The sequence below is a fragment of the Lepidochelys olivacea genome (assembly GCF_965140295.1).
Source record: "Lepidochelys olivacea isolate rLepOli2 genome assembly, chromosome: 2".
In the NCBI taxonomy this organism is placed as follows: Eukaryota; Metazoa; Chordata; order Testudines; family Cheloniidae; genus Lepidochelys; species Lepidochelys olivacea.
In genome coordinates, this window is record NC_140412.1 from 71,265,089 (window position 1) to 71,288,896 (window position 23,808).

The following is a 23,808-nucleotide window of genomic DNA, read 5'->3' on the forward strand; positions in this document are numbered from 1 at the left end:
TATATATGTATATATATTTATTGTCTGGTGAAAAAAAAATTACCCCCCCACCCCACTTTACATTAATTCTTATGGGGAAATTGGATTCACTTAACATTGTTAACTTAAAATAGCAGTTTTCAGGAACATAACTATAACGTTAAGCTAGGAGCTACTGTACAAGAAGGATGGGTTGTGCCTAAACCAAAGCAGAACCAGATTGCTGGCATGTAAAATTAAAAATGTTGTAGAGGAGTTTTTAAACTGAGGTCTGGGGGAAAGCCAACAGTTGCGGAGGAGCTCACGGTTCAGACAGACACGTCTCTTTGGGGGGGTTGGGGGAAATCTGTTAATGGATATTCTCTATACCCTAGTAAAGAGGCGAGGATAGAAGTTGATAAAGTACAGGTAGGAGCTGAAGAGAAACAGTCAAATGGAAAAGTTGCATTCATTTATTCTGTGATAAGTCCCAAAAATATCTGTAACTATAATATGTCTGTCAGAGACAGCAGAGCACCAGTCACATGAAGGAAGATAGCTAATATTGACAAATTTTATAAGTGCTTCTATATAAGTGCGCAAAGTCTAAAAGTTAAGATGGATGAAATTCAGTGCCTGGTATTAAATGAGGATATTGATATAATAACCATCACAGAAACTTGGTGGAACTGTGATAATCAGTAGGACATGATAACACCAGAATACAAAATCTATAGGAATGACCAAGTAGATCGTATTGGTGAGAGAATGGCACTATATGTGAAAGAAAGCATAGAATCAAATGTAATATTAAATCAGACTGTACCATAGAATCTTTATGGATAGAAATTCCATGCTTGAAGAATAAGAGTCTAACAGTAGGAATATATTACTGACCATCTGACCACTATGGTGATTATGAAATGCTCAGGGAGATTAGAGAGTATATAAAAAATAGAAAACTCGATAATAATGGGGGATTTCAACTATCCCCATATAGACTGGGTATATGTCACTTCAGAATGGGATGCAGAAGTAAAATTTCTAGATAGCATTAATGACTGCTTCTTTGAGCAGCTGGTCCTGGAAGCCACAAGGGGGGGATGCGGTTCTTGATTTAGTCCGAAGTGGCACACAGGATCTGGTCAAGAGGTGACGACAGCTGAAAGCTTGGTAATAGTGACCATAATGTAATTTAATTTAACATCCTTGTCGGAGGGAAGGTACCAAAGAAGCCCATCGCAGTAGCATTTAACTTCAAAAAAGGGGAACTGCACAAAAATGAGTAGATTAGTTAAATGAAAATGAAAAGGAACAGTCACAAGAGTGACATACCAGCAAGCTGCATGCAAACTTTTTTTAAAAACACCATTATAGAGGCTCAAGCTATATGTATATCTCAAATTTTAAAAAAAAAGGGGGGAGGCGGAGAGAAGGATCAAAAAATGCCACCATGGCTAAACAGAGTGAAAGAGGGAGTTGGAGATAAAAAGACATCCTTTAAAATTGGAAATCAGATCCTACTGAGGAAGATAGAAAGGAGCATAGACTCTGGCAAGTCAAGAGTAAAAGTAAAATCAGGCAAGCCAAACAAGAATTTGAAGAGTAACTGGCAAGAGACACAAAAACTAAGAGAATTTTTTTTTTTTTTTTTTAACATACGTCAGAAGCAGGAAGCCTGCTAAATCATCAGTGGGGCCACTGGACAATTGAGGTTCTAACTGAGCACTAAAGGAAGCAATAAACGGAGAACCTCAATTAATTCTTACATCAGTCTTTACAACAGATTCATTCCCATACCTGAGCTATTGTTTCTGGGTGACAAAGCTGAAGAACTGTCCCAAACTGAGGTGTCAGTAGAGGTGGTTTTGGAACAAATTGATACATTAAACACAATAAGTCCCCAGGACCAGATGGTATTCTTCCAAGAGTTCTGAAGGAACTCAAATATGAAACTGCAGAACTATTAACTGTGGTATGTAACCTATCACTTAAATCATCCTCTGAATCAGATGGCTGAAGGATAGCTAATGTGACACCAATTTTTTTTAAAAAGGCTCCAGCGGTGATTATGGCAATTGCAGGCCAGTAAGCCTAAGTTCAATAACAGGAAATTTGTTGAAACTCTAGTAAAGAACAGAATTATCAGACACGTAGAGGACCAACAAATCGTGTTCAAATCAAGATGGCTTTTGTGAAGGGAAATCGTGCCTCACCAGTCTACTAGATGTTTTTGAAAGGGTCAACAAATGTGGGAAAGACTGATCCAGTTGATTTAGTGTATATGGACTTTTTGACAAGGTCCCTCATCAAAGGTTCTTCAGCAAAGTAAGCAGATGTGATAAGAAGGATGGTCCTCTCGTGGACTGCTTAAAAGACAGAAAACAAAGGGTAGGAATAAATGGCGAGTTTTCAGAATGGAGAGAGGTAAATAACAGAGTCCCTCAAGGATGTGTACTTGGTCCAGGTTTCATAAATTCATAAATGATCTGGAAAAGGGGGTAAACAGTGTGGTGGCAAAGTTTGCAGATGATACAAAATTACTCAAGATAATGTCTAAAGCAGATTGCCACTAATTACGAAGGGATTTCATAAACTGGATGACAGGGCAAGAAAATGGCAGATGAAATTCAATGTTTCTAAATGCAAGTAATGCGTATTAGAAAAAAAAATCTTAACTATACATACAAAATGATGTGGTGTAAATAAGTTTCTGCCTCTCAAGAAAGATACTGTCATCATTGTGAATAGTTCTCTGAAAACATCTGCTCAATGCTCAGCGGCAGTCAAAAAAGCTAGGAAAGGGTTAGCTAATAAGACAAAATATCATAAGCCCATGGTACACCCATATCTTGAATACTGCACGTAGTTCTGGTCAGTTCATCTCAAAAAAGATATGTTAATATTGGACAAAGTACATAGAAGGGCAACAAAATGATTAAGGGTATGGAACAGCTTACATATGAGGTGAGATTAAAAAGACTGGGACATTTCATCTTGGAAAAGAGACAACGGGGGGATACTGTAGAGATCTACAAAATCATGGATGGTGTGTAGAAAGTGAATAAGGAAGTATTATTTACGCCTTAAGATAACACAAGAACCAGGGGTCACTCAATGAAATTAATAGGCAGCAGGTTTAAAACAAACAATAGGAAGTACTTTTTTGCACAGTCAACCTGGGGAACTTGTTGACAGGGCATGTTGTGAAGGCTAAAACTATAACAGGGTTTAAAAAAGAATTGGATAAGGTCAGGGAAGATAGCTCCATCAGTGGCTATTAGCCAAGATAGTCAGGGATGCAATCCCATGCTCTGGGTGTCCCTAGCCTCTTACTGCCCAAAGCTGGCAGTGTATGACATGGGATGGATCTCTCCATAATTGCTTTGTTCTGTTCATTCCTTCTGAATCATCTGATATTGGCCACTGTTGGAAGTGTCAGGATCCTGGGCTAGGTGGACCATTAGTCTGACCCAATATGACTGCTCTTATGTTCTTATAACGTCCCCTAACATAATATTAAGTGTTTGGACTGTGGTAGTTGTCAATAGTTGGCTCATGTTCAGAGAATTTAATATAACTTCGGCTGTAATTGCCAGAAATGCATGTTAATCCTGGATTCCAACATTACAGTTGCAGATGTGCTTCTTGTGTAAATAGCTGAGATGTATCATTTTGTAAACAAACTTCTCTGAGGATGGGTCATGTTTTGCTCTTAGTCTATTAATTGGATAGCCAGAATACAGCGGATTTCAGTATTTACACAACCAAGCATTTTGCCTTTATTCACAATTAGTTTTTACTCTACTGCTGTTAGAGTTAAAGATTACTTTGTATATAACAGGAATATTTTGCATGAGAGAAGATCAGTTGCTTAAATAAGATATTGATACTGAAGTTCCTGTTTTTCCCTTTTAGTGTGTCTGATCTTAAACATGCAATCCAAACCAAGTATAAGATTGCCATTCAGCACCAGGTACTGGTTGTCAATGGAGGGGAGTGTATGGCAGCAGACAGAAGAGTCTGTAGTTACAGTGCTGGAACAGTAAGTGTATGCTATAGTCTTTCTTTGTCCCCTTACAAAACAAAGTGTTGAAGAGAAGTAAGAGTTACACCTTCCTAATGGTGTGTGGGTTTTTTGGAGGGGGGTGAGGGTTGTGTCCTCTTTTTTTTTTCTTCTTTTCTGGAGACCTTTTTTTTGTTCATTCTTGTTTTTAATATCAGGAAATTAGTGGTTTTATGTATAATTCTCTTGGGTGCAATACTCATATAAGTAATTTTCCATGAATAGTTACGTAAGTTATGCTGTTTCCAAAACATGCTAGTGCAATTAGTTGATTGGATTGCATGCATGTTTTATTTCTCAAAGTTCTTTATGAGGATATTTTAATTTTAATATAGGACACAAACCCAATTTTTCTGTTCAACAAAGAGATGATCTTATGTGAACGCCCACCAGCTATTCCCAAAACCACATTTTCAGCAGAGAATGAGATGGAATTAAAAGTTGAAGAATCTCTCATGATGCCTGCAGTTTTTCACACGGTAGCTTCGCGGACACAGCTTGCTGTGGTAAGTTATATTTGAATCCTGAGAATTTAGTGGATTTAAAACTAATTAGAATAACTCTGTGTCACATCAATAATAACTCCAGGCTAGTCATCAATATGAGTTGATTCAAAAAGCGGTAAATGCATCCTATAAGTGTTGGCAGTTTTTCGGATGCCTGAGTTTCACGTTTGGATGTATTGAAGTGTGCTAAGGTCTTCTGTATCTTGATGTCGCTTGAAGAATTTTCAGAGCATCTCAACATAAATTGTAATTGTGATGGCATCCCCATGGTGCAGCCTGAAACTGGGGTACCACTATACCCCCTTAACTCTTCCACCTGGTCTGTCTCTCACAATGCTTTGCTAGTGACAAGCAACAAACCTCTCCAGGAACTGCTATAACTCAGCACAACAGCATGTGGAGCCCCACACCCAGCTATATGGCATGAATGCTCCCAAAGCCACTCACGAATCACATAGAGAAAGGCACCAGCCAATTCCCCCCAGCTTCCCAGCCTTGCACCCCCAGACTATACTGTCTCACCCTGGCCAGAAGTCTGAACAGTGTAAGTTTATTACCCTGTCTGCCCCTCTCCCTCAATATGGAAAGGACATGCACCAGCCTTTGTACCTGAGCTGAGATTTTCCAAGCACTTCAAACAAATCACACTGTTCTAGATAAAATATAAAACAGATTTATTATGGAAAGAGAGATTTTATTATGGAAAGAGAGAAGGCATCAGGGGTCAGAGATAGTTACCAAAGAAAATAAGAGATAAGCACACAATCTACATTTTAAACTTTATGATGCTAGGTAGTATTTAGCAAGCAATTTTCTCACCTCACTGCATGTTACAGTTCTTAATACACAGGTGTCTCTTGAGCCTGGACCAGTTTCCTCAGTTGAAGTTTTTGTCTTCTCAGTGTTCTTGTTGCTTCAAGCATAAGTGGAGGGAGGAGAAAGGCCAAGGCAAGGTGCCATTGTTTCTTATATCCTTAGTCCATGTGCCTAGGGGCCGGTTTTGTTCAATATCTTCATTAATGATCTGGAGGATGGCGTGCACTGCACCATTAGCAAGTTTGCAGATGACACTAAACTGGGAGGAGTGATAGATATGCTGGAAGGTAGGGATAGGATACAGAGGAACCTAGACAAATTAGAGGATTGGGCCAAAAGAAATCTGATGAGGTTCAACAAGAACAAGTGCAGAGTCCTGCACTTAGGAGAGAAGAATCCCATACACCACTACAGACTAGGGACCGAATGGCTAGTCAGCATTTCTGCAGAAAAGGACCTAGGGGTTACAGTGGACAAGAAGCTGGATATGAGTCAACAGTGTGCCTTTGTTGCCAAGAAAGCCAATGGCATTTTGGGCTGTATAAGTAGGGGCATTGCGAGCAGATCAAGGGACGTGATTGTTCCCTTCTATTCGACATTGGTGAGGCCTCATCTGCAGTACTGTGTCCAGTTTTGGGCCCCACGCTACAAGAAGGATGTGGAAAAATTGGAAAGCATCCAGCGGAGGGCAACAAAAATGATTAGGGGACTGGAACACATGACTTATGAGGAGAGGCTGAGGGAACTGGGATTGTTTAGTCTGCGGAAGAGAAGAATGAGGAGGGATTTGATAGCTTCTTTCAACTACCTGAAAGGTGGATCCAAAGAGGATGGATCTAGACTTTTCTCAGTGGTAGCAGATGACGGAACAAGGAGGAGTGGTCTTACGTTGCAGTGGGGGAGGTTTAGGTTGGATAATAGGAAAAACTTTTTCACTAGGAGGGTGGTGAAGCACTGGAATGCGTTAACTAGGGAGGTGGTGGAATCTCCTTCCTTTGAGGTTTTTAAGGTCAGGCTTGACAAAGCCCTGGCTGGGATGATTTAGTTGGGGATTGGTCCTGCTTTGAGCAGGGGGTTGGACTTAGATGACCTCCTAAGGTCTTTTCCAACCCTGATATTCTGTGATTGTAAGACACTTGCGTTGTAAGACATGTCCTGGTGGGCTTTGCTGAATCAATAGGTTGAGCAGTCCTCCTGGTGTGGTCTTGTGCAACTGAGTCATAGAATTAAGCAGTCCCCATTGTGTGGTGTTTGGGCAACTATCATTGAATTGTAAATCCCTTGATTGCAACTTCTCTGCTAATTAACGGTCATTGAACACCCTCCTTTTGTGGATTCTAGCAAATTTACAGCATATTTCAGTAACAACTATACAACAAAATCTCATAACTTCATACTCATTGATGGTATACATATTTGCATAGAACAGTGGGCTTCAGCAGATCATGACGTTTCATATGATATCTTACATGGCATGTTTATTATAAAATAGCACAACCACATATGAATAATTAATATGGGGGTTACAGGATGCCATTTTGAGGTGCATGTGTCACAGTAATAGAGCTTCCAGGAAACATTTTTGTGGATTCATGATATTTGCTAAATGTATTGTACGCTGCTGATATGGACACTATCACTTTTCTCTGGTTGTTTGAGCTTTAATGCCTTTTGCTTTATGTTCAACATGCTTAAGTCTATCTCAGCTTGAGGACAGGAAAACTTACCAGTTGTTTTTCAAATATTATTAAACCAAATAGAATCTTGGTGGATACAGTTTTAAAAATTGTACCTTTCCAATCTCCTGTCTAAGTTTTGGAGGGGTTACAAAAATAAGATTCATTTCCCAAAAGTTTGTGTAGATCTTGGTTCTTCACTTACTTGTCCTTGAGTGCTAGTTTTCCACTTAGATAGTAAAACACTCTTGAGTTCCATTTGAATCTCTCTGAATTAGTGTATTTGTACAGATAGGAAATGAATGTTTCCTACAATAAAGGCATCTACAGATGAAGTACATGGTATTGACAACCGTGTAGATCAGGTTCAGGAATGTGGAACACTGCATTCAATATCTGGACTGATTGCTTCTCTTCATACTAATAGAGGTTAATGAAGAAAATGAAGGCAATAGAGAAGTGAGCTAAATGATAAAAATGTTAATCATCTTCATTGTACACAGGTAACTGTTGATGTCTCCAAACATGGGAAGATGTTTTGTACCACATGTAATAGGCAGATCCAACTTGATTCATAATGGAAATACAAATCCTTCCTTTCAATAGTATTTTAATAGGCTATCTGTCTTGGGACTAAAAAGTTCTCTCAGTTCTGGTGACTGATGTGTCTGGTGCACTCCAAAATAAAATTTGTCAACTGTTTTTGAAATAAAAGTGCAAAATATGACACAACAGTATTGTGATGGGGCGGGACTCAGCATTTTGGCGCCTCCTGCTGGCTGTCATGGGAATTAGCTCTCAGCCCTGCCAGTCTGCCTTCAGCTGGTGGTGTCTGGCTTGCATGCCTGCCATCTCTGCTGTCTCCATTCTTTGGCCTGGCGTCACTCCCCGGACTGCAGCGTCATCTTCTGGGCACGGTCCTCCGACTGTGCCCCCACTCCTGTATCTCCCCCCTGCCAGGGGACCAGCAGTCCCTAGACCCGCCACTAGCCTCAGCGGCCTACTGCAATCCCAGTTCCAGCCCCTCTCCTCAGGGGCACTCTGCAGTCTAGATACTGACCACTCTCCTCATTGGCAAGTGGGGCGCAAAAGGCTGGGGGCAGGCACTCACGCTACTCTGGGTTCCAACCCAGGGACCCTATAGTTGGCAGCCAGATACTGCCCTCCTCCAACCTGCTGCCTGTTTTCCCTGGGCCACTTCCTTGGTAGCTCTTGCACCTGCTCAGCCCTTGTAGCAAGGCATCAGCCAGGAGTTCACCCTCGCAGTCTGCTGCCCCTGCCCAGCACTCCTCTATCTATGGCACTTCTTCAGGCAGCCAGTCCTCCTCCCTTGCCCTACAGGGAGAGAGTCCCTTCTTCTCTGAGCAGCCCTTTATATATGGCCCTTGCTGGCACTGATCTGCTGCTTCAGCATGGCTTCCTCCTATTAGTGGGCTCAATAAGCCCTTTCCTGATTAGTGGGTTCTGAGCAGCCTCCCTGGTGCTGCTTTTAACCTCTTCTCCCTGTGTGGGGTAGCCGCCCCACCACAAGTATTAATAGGAATTGTTGGCGATGTGCTGGGCTTGATGCACTCCCCAGTGTGGAGGGCAGTTTCTTCCCTTGCCTGCTAATTTGTCAACCAAGGAAGAACTTTTTAAATTGGCTTTAATAACCTGACTTCCGTGTGTCCTTAGAGAGAGGACATGGACAAATCTTTGGTCTAATGGGATCAAACTTATCTCTAACATTCTGGGGGTGGAGAACAGAATAAAGTGTTCTTGCCCCCCACATGCACATTACTTTCTCACCCTAACTTTGGAGAGATTTCCCATCTCCCTGTGGGGGGAAGGTGGTTTAATGCTGTGGTACGCCAACCTTTTATAAGCCCAACCTCCCCCCTTGTAAACCTTGGTAGGTTGTTGCGACCCAGAGGACCCCCCCTCACAGAGAGGCCCCCTGACCCAATTCCCCCCTGCCCTCCAGTGGCCTATTGGGGTGGGAAGGACTCAGAATTAAGATTATAGATGCTCTGAACAGAGATGAATAGCTATGGAATGCCCCACTGGCAACTGGTGGAGGTGAGCTGACACATCACCAAAAAACCCACACAGCTCCCCGCACAGTCCATGGGGGCTTGAGTGTGAGGGGTGGGATTTGGGGGTCTTGGGTTGTAATGCAGTAGGATTTGAGAGTTTGGAGGTTTTGGGAAAGGACTTGCGGGGCAGAAGGGCCCGAGGAAGGGTGGCAAGCTGATAGTCTTCACCCCACCCTCCAAACACAGACCCCATTCATGGCCCATGTGGGGCAGGATAAGGTGGGATTTGGGGTACAGTGGGGAAAGATTTTTGGGGGGTTGGTATGTGGGGGGAGTTCATGGCCGTGAGCTAGGGAACCTTGGAGGTCTGGGTTGGCAGGGCAAGGTATGGAAGGCAGTTGTCATCTGGCTGTGGAGGTTACTTATTGGAGAATATGACACCAACCCCTCCCTCACATCTCATATCCTGTGTGTCTGGTTGGGGTTGGCTCCCTACTCTGAGCATTGCAAACACTGGGGTCTCAGCATCACTCAGGTGTGGCCTAGCCCAAGCACCATGTACAAATATTTGGCCCAGGGGGACGGACGGGGCCAAATATGTGTGTATGGTATTGCAACCTGGTGCATATGGTCACACAGGGCCATTCACCCAGATTTACCGAGCGGCTACCGTCTACTCCCTCCCCACCCCTGCATCATGATGGACGGTCAGCTGAGCCAAACCTCAATGGTGCTGTGACCCTATGCATCAGGTCTCAATGCCCAGAGCAGGGAGATGACATCAGTCAGCCCCGTAACCCTTTGATTCATTTTATGACCCAGAAACCCTAGTTTACTGGATAAGGCACAAGACGAGGACAATGATGGTTCTTTGAAGCAGCATGGAGGGGATTTGGAAAAAAAGGGTGGAGAAAAGTGGGGATATGACTATTAAAATGTGTACCCCAGTATCCCTGTGGGGAAGGTTATGGAATGGTTGCACCTGTGCTCCACACCCTGGGATTAATGAGGATTCCTGGGTCAGCCACAAATTTCCAGTGTGACTGTGGGCAAGTCACTTAATCTACCTTGTACCTCAGTTCCCCCATCTATAAGAAAGTAGATAATACTTCTGTACCTCACGGGGTTGCTGTGAGGATAAATTTGTGAACTGTAAAGTGCTCAAGTAATATGATAAGGGCTATATAAGATATTTGAATATTTATGGAGACAATCAGACTGACATCCATACAACTTTCTCCCCCACTTTGATTGGCACTGTGTAAGAGGGGTAATACAGGTCAAGGACTGTAATAATTACGATGTCTGCATGCCCTTGCCTCACACAGGAGGGAACTGGACCCAGGATATGGAGTAGCAGGTGGAGAGCTGAGTTGCCCATCCCTCTTCCTCCAAGATTCCTCCCTTCTATAAGCAGTTCTTTCAGTTCCCGTCTGGAGCTGTGGTTTCTGTTTTTAGCTGTGATAATGGACCAAACTACGTAGTTAGTGTGTGTGCTTAAGGCTCTATTTCTTCTGGACAGAGCCTTACATTGCGAGTGTCTGCTGGGTTGAGTATAGAAAATAAATGTGATTATAATTTTAATACAAATCAGTCAGATTAATTTTTCTTAAATCTGAAGGAGATACTAATAACCTGTGACAATGTGTGCAGTTTTTTATTTACTGGAATCTCTTATTTTTATCCATAAACACATAATGTAGATCCTATTCAGAAGTGTTAGAATACTTGCCACCAGTAACTATCTTGCCACCAGTAACTAGGAAATCACATATTTCGGAATGCCTCTTATGGGTCTTGATCACCTATACTAAGGATCCCAGAAGGATGAGCATATGCTGTGTGTGGTGTGCCTTTTTGTGGCAGTCTTCTGCTCGTAAGCAATAAAGGGGTAAAATGGTGTGGTTACTTGTCTGATGCCATGTTGCTGCTTTGCTTTGCAAAAGAAGCATATCCATAAAATGCAAGGAATTCTTCAAATTATTCCAGATAAAAAAAAAAGATTAGCATTTAAAGAGAGCACTGTTCTGGGCTTTAAAATCTGGGTCTTGTATTTCCAGCTCTGCCACTAGCCTTGTGGGTAACCTAGGGCAAGTCATTTCACTGCCCAGTGCCTCAGTTTCCCCATGTGTAATATGAAGATAATACTTCCTTTGTAAACTGCTTTGAGATCTAGGGATGAAAAGCACTATATAAGAGCTAGGTGGTATTATTATTAAGGGGGAAATGAATAAACTGTCATACTCCTTCTCCACAGTTAATTTTGTCCTGCAGTTTGTCTTTGGATATGATAGGCTTGTTTATTAGACAGCTTATGAAACACGTCAGCAAGATCTGTCTCTTGGGAAATCTCTATAATCCCCTCCTGTGATTGGAAGATCATAAGTATAATAAAACCATGGTGACTCTGTTGCATGATAGTACAGCTCTCAGAGAGATTGTGAAGAAGGATTCTGTAACCTTGTACTCTACAGAGTAGTTTTTCATGGTGTCTGTTTTGAAGCAATATGAAGAGGAATTCAGAACAAATGCGGGGCGGTGGGAGGGTGGAAATGTTACTAGTCACTGTACAATCTCCTGATATCGCAATGGTGGGAGAGTTGTGACTGCTGCTGCATTCCACACCCAGGATACAATATTTGCTTAAGTATTTTCCCCATACTAATTAGTTGGGGAATGTGGAAATCATGTTCCCATGCTGTGTCTGTAATAGTTTGCAGGTCATATTTCATATGACATGCCGTTTTCCAAATGCAATATGATTTATAGTATATGTCTGAAAACATTATCTCCTGTTACCAATGATAAACAGTGGTTTCAAGGAACAGTTTAAACTAGGGGGGTGATATTTATTACTTCGATTTCAGCATCACCTATGAGCCTCTATCTTTGAGCTCATTGTACAAACAGAATAGGATAGTGCCTGCTCTAGAACACACAATACATAATTTGACGAGACATAACATTAGGATACGATAAACAGTAAGAGGATGAGAAAAACAGTAAAGGCATGCATTAACATAGGATAACTATATGGCAGGGATCAGCAACCTTTGGCACGTGGCTCTCCAGGGTAAGCCCCCTGGCGGGCCGGATCGGTTTGTTTATCTGCCGCATCCGCAGGTTCGGCCAATTGCGGCTCCCACTCATCGCAGTTTGCCGCTCCAGGCCAATGGGGGCTGCGGGAAGCTGCGGTCCCCACCATCAACCTCAGCCTGGACCAGTCCACACAAGAGGTCCACTTCCTAGACAGTACAGTGCTAATAGGCGATGGTCACATAAACACCACCCTATATCAGAAACCTACTGACCGCTATACTTACCTACGTGCTTCCAGCTTTCATCCAGACCACATCACACGATCCATTGTCTACAGCCAAGCTCTAAGATACAACCGCATTTTCTCCGATCCCTCAGACAGAGACTAACACCTACAGAATCTCTACTAAGCGTTTTTAAAACTACAGTACCCACCTGGTGAAGTGCAGAAACAGATTGACAGAGCCAGAAGGGTACCCAAAAGGCCCAACAAAGAAAGTAACAGAACACCACTAGCTGTCACCTACAGTCCCCAAACTAAAACTTTTCCAGTGCATCATCAAGGATCTACAACCTATCCTGAAGGATGATCCCTCACTCTCACAGACCTTGGGAGGTAGGCCAGTCCTTGCTTACAGACAGACCCCCAACCTGAAGTAAATACTTACCAGCAACTACACACCACACAGGAACACCAGCACAGGAACCAAACCCTGCAACAAACCCCAATGCCAACTCTGTCCACATATCTATTCAAGGGACATCACCAAGGACCTAATCACATCAGCCACACTGTCAGGGGCTTGTTCACTTGCACATCTACCAATGTGATATATGCCATCATGTGGCAGCAGTGCCCCTCTGCCATGTACATTGGCCAGACTGGACAGTCTCTACGCAAAAGAATAAATGGACACAAATCTTACATCAGGAATCATAACATTCAAAAACCAGTAGGAGAACACTTCAATCTCTCTGGTCACTCAATAACAGACCTAAAAGTGGCAATTCTTCAACAAAATAACACTTCAAAAACAGACTCCAATGTGAAACTGCAGAACTGGAATTAATTTACAAACTGGACACCATCAGATTAGGCCTGAATAAAGCCTGGGAGGAGTTGGGTCATTACAAAACCTAAACCTAATTTCCCCAATACTAATTTCCCCCTCCTTCTTGTCAACTGTCTGAAATGGACCACTGTCATTACCACCTAAAAATTATTTTTCCTCCCTTGGTATTCTGCAGTTAAGTGAATTGTCTCGTTAGACTGACCTCACACTTGGTAAGGCAACTCCCATCCTTTCATGTATTTATATCTGTTCCTGTATATTCCACTCCATGCATCTGATGAAGTGGGTTCTAGACCACAAAAGCTTATGCCCAAATAAATTTGTTAGTCTCTAAGATGCCACAAGGACTCCTCGTTTTTTTGTTGATACAGACTATCACGGCTACCACTCTGAAACCTGAAAACATAGTATTATTCATGATGATCAAAATTTACATAGAGGCAACATAAAAGAAATGCTGCCTCCAAACTTACTAGAGTTTAAGGATATTTATTTTTGACATGATAATGATATACAATTTTATGTGTTAAGCTAAAGTTATGAAGCTTTAACTTCTTGAATCTCAAAATCTTCTGTCCTTACATAATTGTCTGACTCCACCCCTGTCTGATTTGAATAACTTCCTGAAAATGTGAAAATGTAAACAGATAAAAATAGAAAAATGCTTAAAATTAAACACTGATATTATCTGCCTAAGTTTTTTATATATATAATATATATATATAAAAATAGAATTCTACCAAGCGTAAATAAAAGGAAATACCTCGCCAAAATTTAAAAAGGCCAGTGGGAAAATGCATACTTTAGGGGTAGACCAAGCCCCTCAATACAATGGGAAGAATAACAGTATGAAAAGTGTTACAGAATGTCAGTTCACTGCTCTCACCCCTCTGAGAGGCAATTCTCTTCACCTGAGAGATCCAGTGCAGGTCCTGAGGTTCCGAATGCTGAGGCATCCTGATCTTGACCCAAGAAGAGCCCTCCTATTCATGTAAGAAGTGTTAAGTGACTTTCCTCTCCCAAGAGAGGGAATCTTTAACTAGAAGTCCTTTATGGACATTAACCTGGGTTTTGAAAGCGTAAAGGTCCAAAGTCGCCAAATATAAGCAGCCTCAAGAAAGATGGTCCCTTCATGAAGATCAAAGATGCCAAGAAGAAATTATCTCCAAGCCAGAAGACTTCCTGGACAACTGAAGGGTGAGATCAATCCCACTTTGCTCTAAAGCATAGGAATATTTAAAAGTCAGAATTTAAGATTCCAGGGAATTTCTGTGCTTTGAGGGAAGCCAGAATTCGGCCTTGAAGAGCAAAAATACTGCCTTTCTAAATCCCTTGTAGTTCAGAATCTTGTTCTATAAATCCAGACCATTGTTCTGGATCCTTGAATTGAAATTCCAAATTAATAAACTTAAGATATCCTGATTCAAACTAAATACCAAGAAAGAAATAAAGCCTTTAGCAACCTTAATATTTGAAATATTTTCCTAAGAATCACAAGTGGCCTGAGTTACATGATTTAAACCTAATGTCTTGTAACTAAGTACTTGTGCCTAAAATGATTTGGTCTTCCTCTACAGAACACTGTAATGAGAAGGAAATAATATTTGCATTTTTGTATCTTCGGGGTGACCTAACAGTTACCAGGTTACTAAAACTTTTTGCTGTTGCTTAAAAAACTAGACTTGAGATCATAACTACATTTAAAAATCTGGAACTGTACTGTATGTTAGATCTCTGTGAAAATTCAGTATTTGATGGTTAAACTTTGTTGTCCTGTTTAAACTCAGTTCCTAACTTCAAAGGCTACCGAAAACTAGCAGCTTTCTTAAATCACTGTTCTGCTCTGCAAGGGTGTATAAAAATCAATGACTTTTTAAAAAAAAAATCAGATTTTTTTGTTTAAATTGAATTTTTAAATTTAAATTTAACCTATTTCAAACTTAATTTTAAATTGACAACTTATGTTAAGGCCTAAACTAGTTATCTGTTAAAATCATTTAAATTAAATACGAGATAAACAGCAGTACATGTTGCTAATTTTTAAGGAAAATCAAACCACTGAACTGCTGGGAGTCATTGGCTAAGCATCTGGAGCAAGAGTTTAAGTGCTAAATCATTTTTTTTACAGCAATAGCCTCTTCTGCAAGTGCAGAGAGAATATTTTCTTAATTTCAGTTTATTCAACTAGTTCATTTCAATGACTAGGTCATTCAAAATGCAGAAACCCATTGGGAATTGAAAAACGAAGAAAGCTTGTTTCTTCCCCCCCACCCGCCTTCAAATCTATGAGTGAAAACTAGGTGAACAAGGTGAGATCCATTTAGTTCTAAAATCTTGAAGGCATGGTGACCAGAAATAATCAGTTCAATTCACTGATTACAGAAATATTTTTGTTTAATCAGTTTTAAATGCAAAATGTTTTGATAAATGATTTTTTGTTATGTCTCCAGCACATTTAAAGAAATTTTCTCTAATTAAAAAGAAAATTTAAATGCTGTTTTTGTGCATTTTTAATTTAAATTGAATTTCCATCTAGATAGAGCTTGACAAAAATCAAAAGTAAAAAATAAGCTAGTAAATAAGAAATCCTCTTTTGGCATTTTCTAAACTAAAAAATGTAAAAAATTAAGATGCTGATTACATGTAGGTTAAGCTATATAACTGCTTAAATAAATGTGTATAGCTATAGTGTATCCTCCTAGTTAGGAAAAAGAAGCACCAAATTTAGTGTAAAGGCTATATAGGCAAATCAACATGTTTTAATGGTTACCAACCATGAGAATTGAACTTTATTTAGGAAAAAATCTAAAATTTACAAACACAAAATGCAGTTAAAATCAGTTATTTAAATCAAGGTTTCCTACTTGCTGATTTAAATCATGATTGAAATTGCTGATTTAAATTACTTTGATTTAAACAAACTCTGTTTTCTTCCCCATATCCTACACATTTACCCCTCACAACTGTGATGTCTCTGTATGTGTGAGAATTACCTTCCAATGAGAGAAGCATCCTCAGATCCCTTTGTCTTGTAACATTACACTGTGAGTGAGTAATTTCAAAATCTGCCTTCTGTCCTTATTTGAGTGTTATAAACTTTAGAATATTTTTACACTAACTTTAACTGTGTTGTGTGTTTCTAACTAGAGTTACATAATGTGTTAATACTGTGCATGCCAAACTAGCCTTATCTCCATACTTCTTGTGGTAACTTAAATAGTTACTGTTTTACCTTTTGTCTATTTCAAATACCAAGAGCAATATATTTCTTGATATTTCTGTTTCTGTTACAGGGCTTACCCATTGGTAGATGTCATTACCTTCAATACTCTCTCAGGTTACATCTACACTACAAAAATAAATAAAAAAGCCTTATGGCAGCAAGTCTCAGAGCTCAGGTCAACTAACTTGGGCTTGCAAGACTCAAAATAGCTCTGTAGACATTGCTGCTTGAGCTGGAGCCAGGCTCTGACTGCTGTTTTTAGCCCTGTAGCATGTGCCCGGGTCAATTGACCTGACCTCTGAGACTTGTTACTGTGGTGTGTGTGTGTTTTGTTTCTGTGATTTTTTTTTTTTTTTTTTTGCAGTGTAGATGTACCCTCAGAGAGCTCTTTCTTTTGCTAATTAACTCAAACACCAGTATCTCCCTGCCATACACTGTTTGCCTATCGATTCTCTAAAGACTGTTCCCCAAGCCTGGTTGGTTCAACTTCAGTTTTATCAAATTGATTAATCAAATTACTTTCTGAACTCTCACAGTTATAAAATTGTGTAACTCCACCAAACCCAAAGCTAGTTTATTTACCCTGTATTATTATTTTAACAGTCACACTGTGTGTGGTTATTATATCTTTGCTTTCCATGTTGTCATAGGACATACTCTTAGCTGAAGTGTGTTACCTGAATATTGCTTATTTTGAAGCTGTAGTTGTCATATGCCTGTGGATTTGTCCTAAAAATCATGTTGAGCCCTCAGAATACTTTTTCCTTAAGACAGAAGTAAGAGACGTAGTAATGGTTTTGCTAGCTTTTAAGTTGATGCTGCTTTCAATTACATTGTCATATATGACCTATCTAGTTTCATCCAAATTCATTCGTTAGTTTAAAAGTTTTGATGTCAAGTTGAATTCTAGTTGTTGTTGTAAATTAGTTAAACTGATGTTATACTTGGTTGTGTGATACTGTTTCTTTAAGTTTAGCTGTTGAATTATGTTAATAATGCTTAGCTACTCATTAATCTTAATTAGGGTAAACAACCTGTTGATACTGTTAGTGTCCTAAGGAATTAAGTGAAATCATTATGCTTGATGCACATAGCTTTTTGAATTTTACACTCAAATTTATGGTACTAGTCAAGTCAATATAGTTAACCAACCTTGCTTTGTATTTTAGAATTTCATGTTTAGTTAAGATGTACCTTTAAAATATTGCTACATTGCATCACTCATTTTATGTACCTTTCTTTTATATACTTAACTCATTTGCATAATTCTTATTGGTTTAATTGTTAGTTCCTTTTGTCATTTTTAATTACTTAAACATTTTGTTTATTTCAAAGTCAAATTCAGTTGTTTATTTTATGGGCATACTTTAATGTATAGGAAAAAGAGTCCTTGGTAAATTTTATGTGGATTACCTCATGAGTGCATTTTCATTAATAACCATAGTCAGTAATTCAGTATTTTGATTTGGTTTTCCTGAACTAACTTTGTGAGAAGCAATTAATAATTCCATCTAATTAACTCTCTCCCAATTATCAATTTTAATAATTGTTTGTTTTCTTTTGGTAATGTTACTTGGTGTCCAACCCCTTGCTATTCCAAAAATGCTACGGATTTGTATTCAAGATTTTGGTATGGAGGATTCCTAGCATTTCCTTTCCCTTTTTCCATCCAATTCTCATTCTGCTTCACTTAAACCTGTTTACTGAGCTGTCTCCTACCCTTGTCCTATCAAAATCAGAATGAGATATAAACAGATTAACCAAATAAACAGGAAGACTTCACCTGGAGAGTAGTACCATGCAACTAACAGGGTCTGTTTTTCAAGTATGGCTGCTTGATCACCAATTTAACATAGAACCTTCTTAGTCTGTGCCAGGAGGACAGAAACATCTGGAAGAGCAAGGTAATATGTTTCTGTAAGGGATATGGTATTACCACTATCACAGGAACATAGGAACTGCCGTACTGGATCAAACTAATTTCTGATTTGGTGTCCAGTCACCAACAGTGGTCAGAACCAGATGCTACCGAGAGAGGTGCAAGAAAACCCTGCAGTTAGTTTTGGGAAAACTGAGAGAAGTTTTATCCTAAATGCCAATAGAGGTTGTCTGTTGTCCTGAGTAATGAGAGTTTTATGTCCCTTCTAAAAAAGGTCTAATTTTTAAGTATTTACTATTAATTCTTGGGTACTCCTTCTTATCCTTTATAAATGTCAAAATTTTGACTCCTCCTAAGCTTTTAGCCTCATTGATATTGTGGCAGTCAGTTCCCTAATATACTCATATGTTCTAGGAAAAAGTTTTGCTTTATCCGTTTTGCATTTTCCATATTTGTATTTCATTGAATGTCTCCTTGTTTTTTTGTATTATGAGATCAAATGAATAGAAGTTTCAGTTTTCCTTTTTTGGCACCAGTCATCGTTTTGTATATCTCCATCATGGCCCTTCTTGTTCATCTCTTCTCTATGGTACATACCTCCAGTCTCTCTTGATACGAGTGTCTCTCCATGCCCCTAATCTTTCATATTCCCCATCTCTGAACCTTCTCTCTTCTGCTATATCCTTTTTGAGATGGCATGACCAGAACGGAATACCCCATAGTAGATGAGGGTATACCATAGATTTGACATATTTTTGATGATTTCCATTTCATTCTTTGTGTCCTAACATTGATGCGTTTGACCACTGCCATACATTGAGCAGAGGTCTTCATTGAGTTAACGACAGTGATGCCCAGGTCTCTTTTCTGTTTGTTGCACAGTTAATTTAAAATCCAGTAAGGTGCATGAGTAGTTCAAAGTATTCCCTTTAATGTGAATTACTTTGCATTTGTCAACACTGAATTTTATCTGTAATTGTTGCCCGTTCGGATAAGCTGCAGCATGGATTAAATTTTCAGCCATCTGCAAATTTTTCCACCTCCATGTTCACCCCTTCCAGATCATTGATAAATGCATTTGACAGAACCATGTGGCACCTCACTGTTAACCTCTGGCTATGATGAAAACTGACCATTTATTCTTTCTTGGTCAGTCTTGAATCAGAGCCTGGCTACATAACAATACCTTGCATTTCACACCATGACTATTGAGTTTCTTTTGAAGCATTTTGTCAAAGGCTTTTAAAAAGTCTAAATACCTTATGTCAACTAGTCTTCCTACGTTTTTAAATATAACCCTCCTATTTACATTTCGGTGTCCCTGCACTAATTTTTGGTACCTTTCTTTCCTCAAGCATATTAAGCTTAATTATATGTGAGTCATTGTCACTTTGTGGCTCAAATGTAACTACTACTTGAACCAACTCCAGCATGTTACTTTCGTAAATATCCTTTTTCTGAATTGGAGGCCAGTAGCATAAGCCTATTAGAATATTTGTATTCTTATAATTTGTAATTTGTATTCATATGGATTCAACTGTTTGATCTTCTCTGCTTAGAATTTCTATTTCAGTGGATTCTGTGGAATCTTCTAGTCTAGATCTAGCACTGCTTTTCTACACCTTTAGCCCAAGTCCTTTGTGCATAGTTTATAGCCACATGTTCAGTATCCCATTGTTTTTTTGTGATTACACGATGGTCAGTAATGCCTGTTTATGTCAAGGTACTGCTTCATTGCTGGGCTTTAGTTTTTTAAGCTTCTCTCATATGTATATACACTTTTTTTTTTTTTTTAAAACACGGGCCTCATAGAATCATAGGGTTAGAAGGTACCGCAAAGGTCATCTAATCTAACCCCTTGCCAAGATGGAGGATTTATTGTATCTAAACTATCCAATCTTGTTAAACTCCTTAGCTTAACAATTTGCTAGTTTAACAGAAATTATTTCATGTACCAGTTACACTGCAATTTCTATCATATCATGAGTCCAGAGATATTTTTTGTATTATTGACATTTCTAGCAGACCTCTTTGTCCAACTTAGTGATCCTTGACATCTATCAGCTCTCATCCAACTTTTAGTCTAAACAGTCATTTAAAACCTTATTCAGTTTATGTGCCAAAAGTCAGGTTCCCCTTTAATTAAAGTTCTGAGATGGGCTCACTCTACAATGACCCAGTTTGTCAACTCTATAAATAATTCTCTCTGCTCCAATTCAGCAGTTCTGGCTTCAAGGTTCAGTATGTGGTCTCTGAGGGACATAAACTGTTTGCACCAGTTGATCCATGTGCTACCATAAGGCAAGCAGTCATACACTCTGTGCAGTGAATGAGATATTTCTGACCCTGAGTAATCTGCTACTGGTCGTCTACCTCCATACTTTAACTGAGTTTTAGCTCTCTGATTAGTAGATTATTCTATGCATAGTCTTTGTTTAAGGCAAAGCTTTTAGTGGTTTATTTAATTTGATTTCAAGGATCAAATATATTTACTAAAACTAATTAAGTGATCTACTTACACTTAGCCTCAACTTACCTGTGCTGTTGCCTCTCACCATTCAGTTTGGGGCTCTTCTTTGCTTTTGGAAATTGCAAATGCTTCTGTGGAGACTAGAGGTAAGGCAGGCCTCTGATTTAGCCTTCCCTATCTGGGTTGAACAGGTATGCCACAAATCCCAAGCCATTACCCAGATTGTTCTTTTTACTCCAGTGAAGAAAGAATAATAAAGTCTGAATGTGCGGATCTATTTTTGAAACAAGAACCATGAACCCCTTTCACACTCACACTGGTAATCCTCCCCAGATATTGGAAATGATGAGGTTTAATCTTTGACTGAAGGATCACCAGAAGATTCATACTACTCTGGACTGCCCTTATTAACAGATTTGCCTTTCGTATGTCAAGATATTGCCACTGTGTCTGAAATAAACACGCTATCAATTCAGGGCAACTTTCCCTTCTGAGGAAGAGAAATCAAGTGTTTCATTTGTCCACATAACATCTGGGTGACTGAACTTATACCATTTACTCTCTTGGCTCAGCTATAAAGGTTCACTAACGTTAAGACAATACTCAGGTCCTTGGCTTCTAAAGTCGACACACTAATCTCTGCTCTAGGAAACCCTCCCTTTCCAGTCACTAGAAAGCCACTCTTATAGACTCTCTTGAAAGGACTATTTTTTTTTTTTTTTTAGAAAAAAGACATTCTTAAAATCTTATGAATATTTGGCTGGCCAAGTTGCCATTACCATTCATTCTGTCTGTAGCTGAATTATTGGTTGAATTGCTGGGTGAGCTCTTAGCACTGTCTAAGAAAGTTGTGTCCAGACACATCCATAAATTGATGTTTATGCTTTGTGTGACTGGATCTGGGGCCAATCCATAGTATGACTACTTTGGCTACATTCCTAGTTTGGTGGGTCAAGAATAGGAGAACTTATTCATTCGTTACAATCTGATGCTTCTTCTTTGTAGCTGGAAATGTATTTTGTGGAACTATTAGACCATCCGCTAAAAGGCTTCACTGAAATGGCTTTGTAGCTTTCCCTTGTACTCCATTATAGTTGTAAATTGACTAGTAGGTGTTTCCTTTTCATATGTAAATTTACATACATCATGTCCAGTGTCAGGATTTTTTCAGTTGATGACTTCCTGCTTGGCCTTCCCTCCCCTTGACAGTCCATTAGAGCCAGAGGCTAGTGAAGTTAAGGATATGATACAAGGATCATTTAATTTTGTTACTGTTGAGTTCTGTGTTTTGACAACTGTAAGTGTTGGCTGGCATGGTATGTGCTAGATAAATTTGTTCTTACATGATATGTGAATAGTATTAGCAAGATTCACTATTCATACTATGCTGTTTTCCTCAGCTGTGTAGCCTAGCGCAGTGCTTCTCAAGCTATCTGATGTGAGGGACCGGTAATTTTTTTTCCCAATGTGCGCGCAGACCGGCAGCTGATGGCTCGTGGACCGGCAGCGGTCTGCGGACCACCACTTTGAGTAATGCTGCCCTAGAAGGCAGAACCAGACCTGCCAGTCACTGAGATAAGACTTTGTTCTTTGCATCTTAGAAATCAGCCCATGAATACTTCCAAGCCTGTAATATGAGAATGAAATCAATAACTTGCAAGTATATACTAATGGTCCTCTGCTGCATATAGAAAACATCATACAGAACATAATCACCCAACGTAATTAAGACTAGTTAAGAAAAATGAATGTAACTATTCAAGAGAAGAGAAATTGCAAGACAAATTGAAATTTCTCAGAGTTGCTTGCTATATTTATTGTCTGGTTTAGAAACAGCAGTGAAATATAAAGTAGTGATTACAGAGCTATGTAACACTGTTGTTATGTGAATTAGGGATGCTACTGTGTGTAGTCTGCTGAAAGCATCATCTGTCTGAGCAAGCAAGAGAAGCAAGGCAGCCTCTCTCCAATTTACTGTAACATATGGACTGAAGACAAAGTAGCCACCTTACATGTGTATGACTTCAGTGATAAGGTGAAGACCGACCTGGTTTGATGGACTAAAATGGATTTAGGATGTTGAAACCGTTTGAAGTCCTTTAAACAGAATTTCAGCCACCTAGCAATAGAGGACTTTGATGACTTGTTTCCTTTTACCGCAGGATGGTAGAGGACGAAAAGAGCCCTGGCTTTCCTGAAAACTTTTGTTCTTTTGAGGTAAGTTTGAAGAGCTCTCTACACAAACAATGTGTGACATACTTTTTTCCTTCAAGCGAATGGGATTAGTAGGGGCAATAGGATGGAAGGCGAATTCATTGAAAATTATGGAAAACTGTTAGTTTTAGCAGTGAATTCCAGTTCTGTGTAACAGAACACCGTATGCTGTCATCAGCTCCATTGACAGCATGTGAGGTTCAGATTTATTGAACTGAGGTGATCACAATTAGGAAAGTCAGAGTGAGGTAATTTAAATAGAGGTTCTGTTAAAGCATCCAGCACTAGGTTGTGTTTCTGAAGAGCCTCTCTGAATTTCTGGAGGAATTGAGTGATGTTACCTTCAATAATTGCTCAGCATGCAGAACATTAACCTGGGTTTGTCCATCCTCCAGTGCTAGGAGTAGCAGACATATTTTTGTACATGGTGTTCTTTTAAGTACAGTGAGAGGTTATCCTGTGGGATGCTGGCAATTTAAGAAATACTGGCATAGTCTGAGTTTAATGTGCTTAGCTCTGCACCATAAACTGAAACTTTCAAATGGCCAGGTATAATTTAGCTTTACAGACTTATTTTTGCTTCCAAAGAGGGCACGACAACTACTCTTTTCCAGACACACAAATCACAACATAGTGGACCTTTCTAAATCTTGGCTGAATGGATCTTCTCTGTTCCGTCTTTACTGAATCCTTTAATCTCCACTGCAGTGAAAAATATCAGATAGGAAAAAGTACAGATACTCTAATAGCACCCCGTTGGCCTCATAAGTTGTAGTGCAAGGTTCTTATTATGACCTCTCTTGCTTCTTCAACTTAGATACCAGCCCCCAGAAATGGAAAATTGCTTACCCCGCTATTCAGTTTTAGTTAAAA

The 23,808-nt window shown here is 39.6% G+C and overlaps 1 protein-coding gene across 4 annotated transcripts in view; it reads left to right on the top strand.

The window, feature by feature from the left end:
* Positions 1–23,808, top strand: part of RB1CC1 (RB1 inducible coiled-coil 1) — a 165,688-nt gene that overhangs the window by 21,980 nt on the left and 119,900 nt on the right. For 3 of the 4 annotated variants that reach the window (XM_084620270.1, XM_084620271.1, XM_084620273.1), the window contains exons 4-5: positions 3,877–4,003; positions 4,360–4,530. In XM_084620270.1, the coding sequence (XP_084476396.1) occupies positions 3,877–4,003; positions 4,360–4,530 (298 nt within the window). Of the gene's footprint in view, positions 1–3,876; positions 4,004–4,359; positions 4,531–22,883; positions 22,939–23,808 lie in introns of those variants that run through there. The other variant, XM_084620272.1, reaches the window with a different exon arrangement.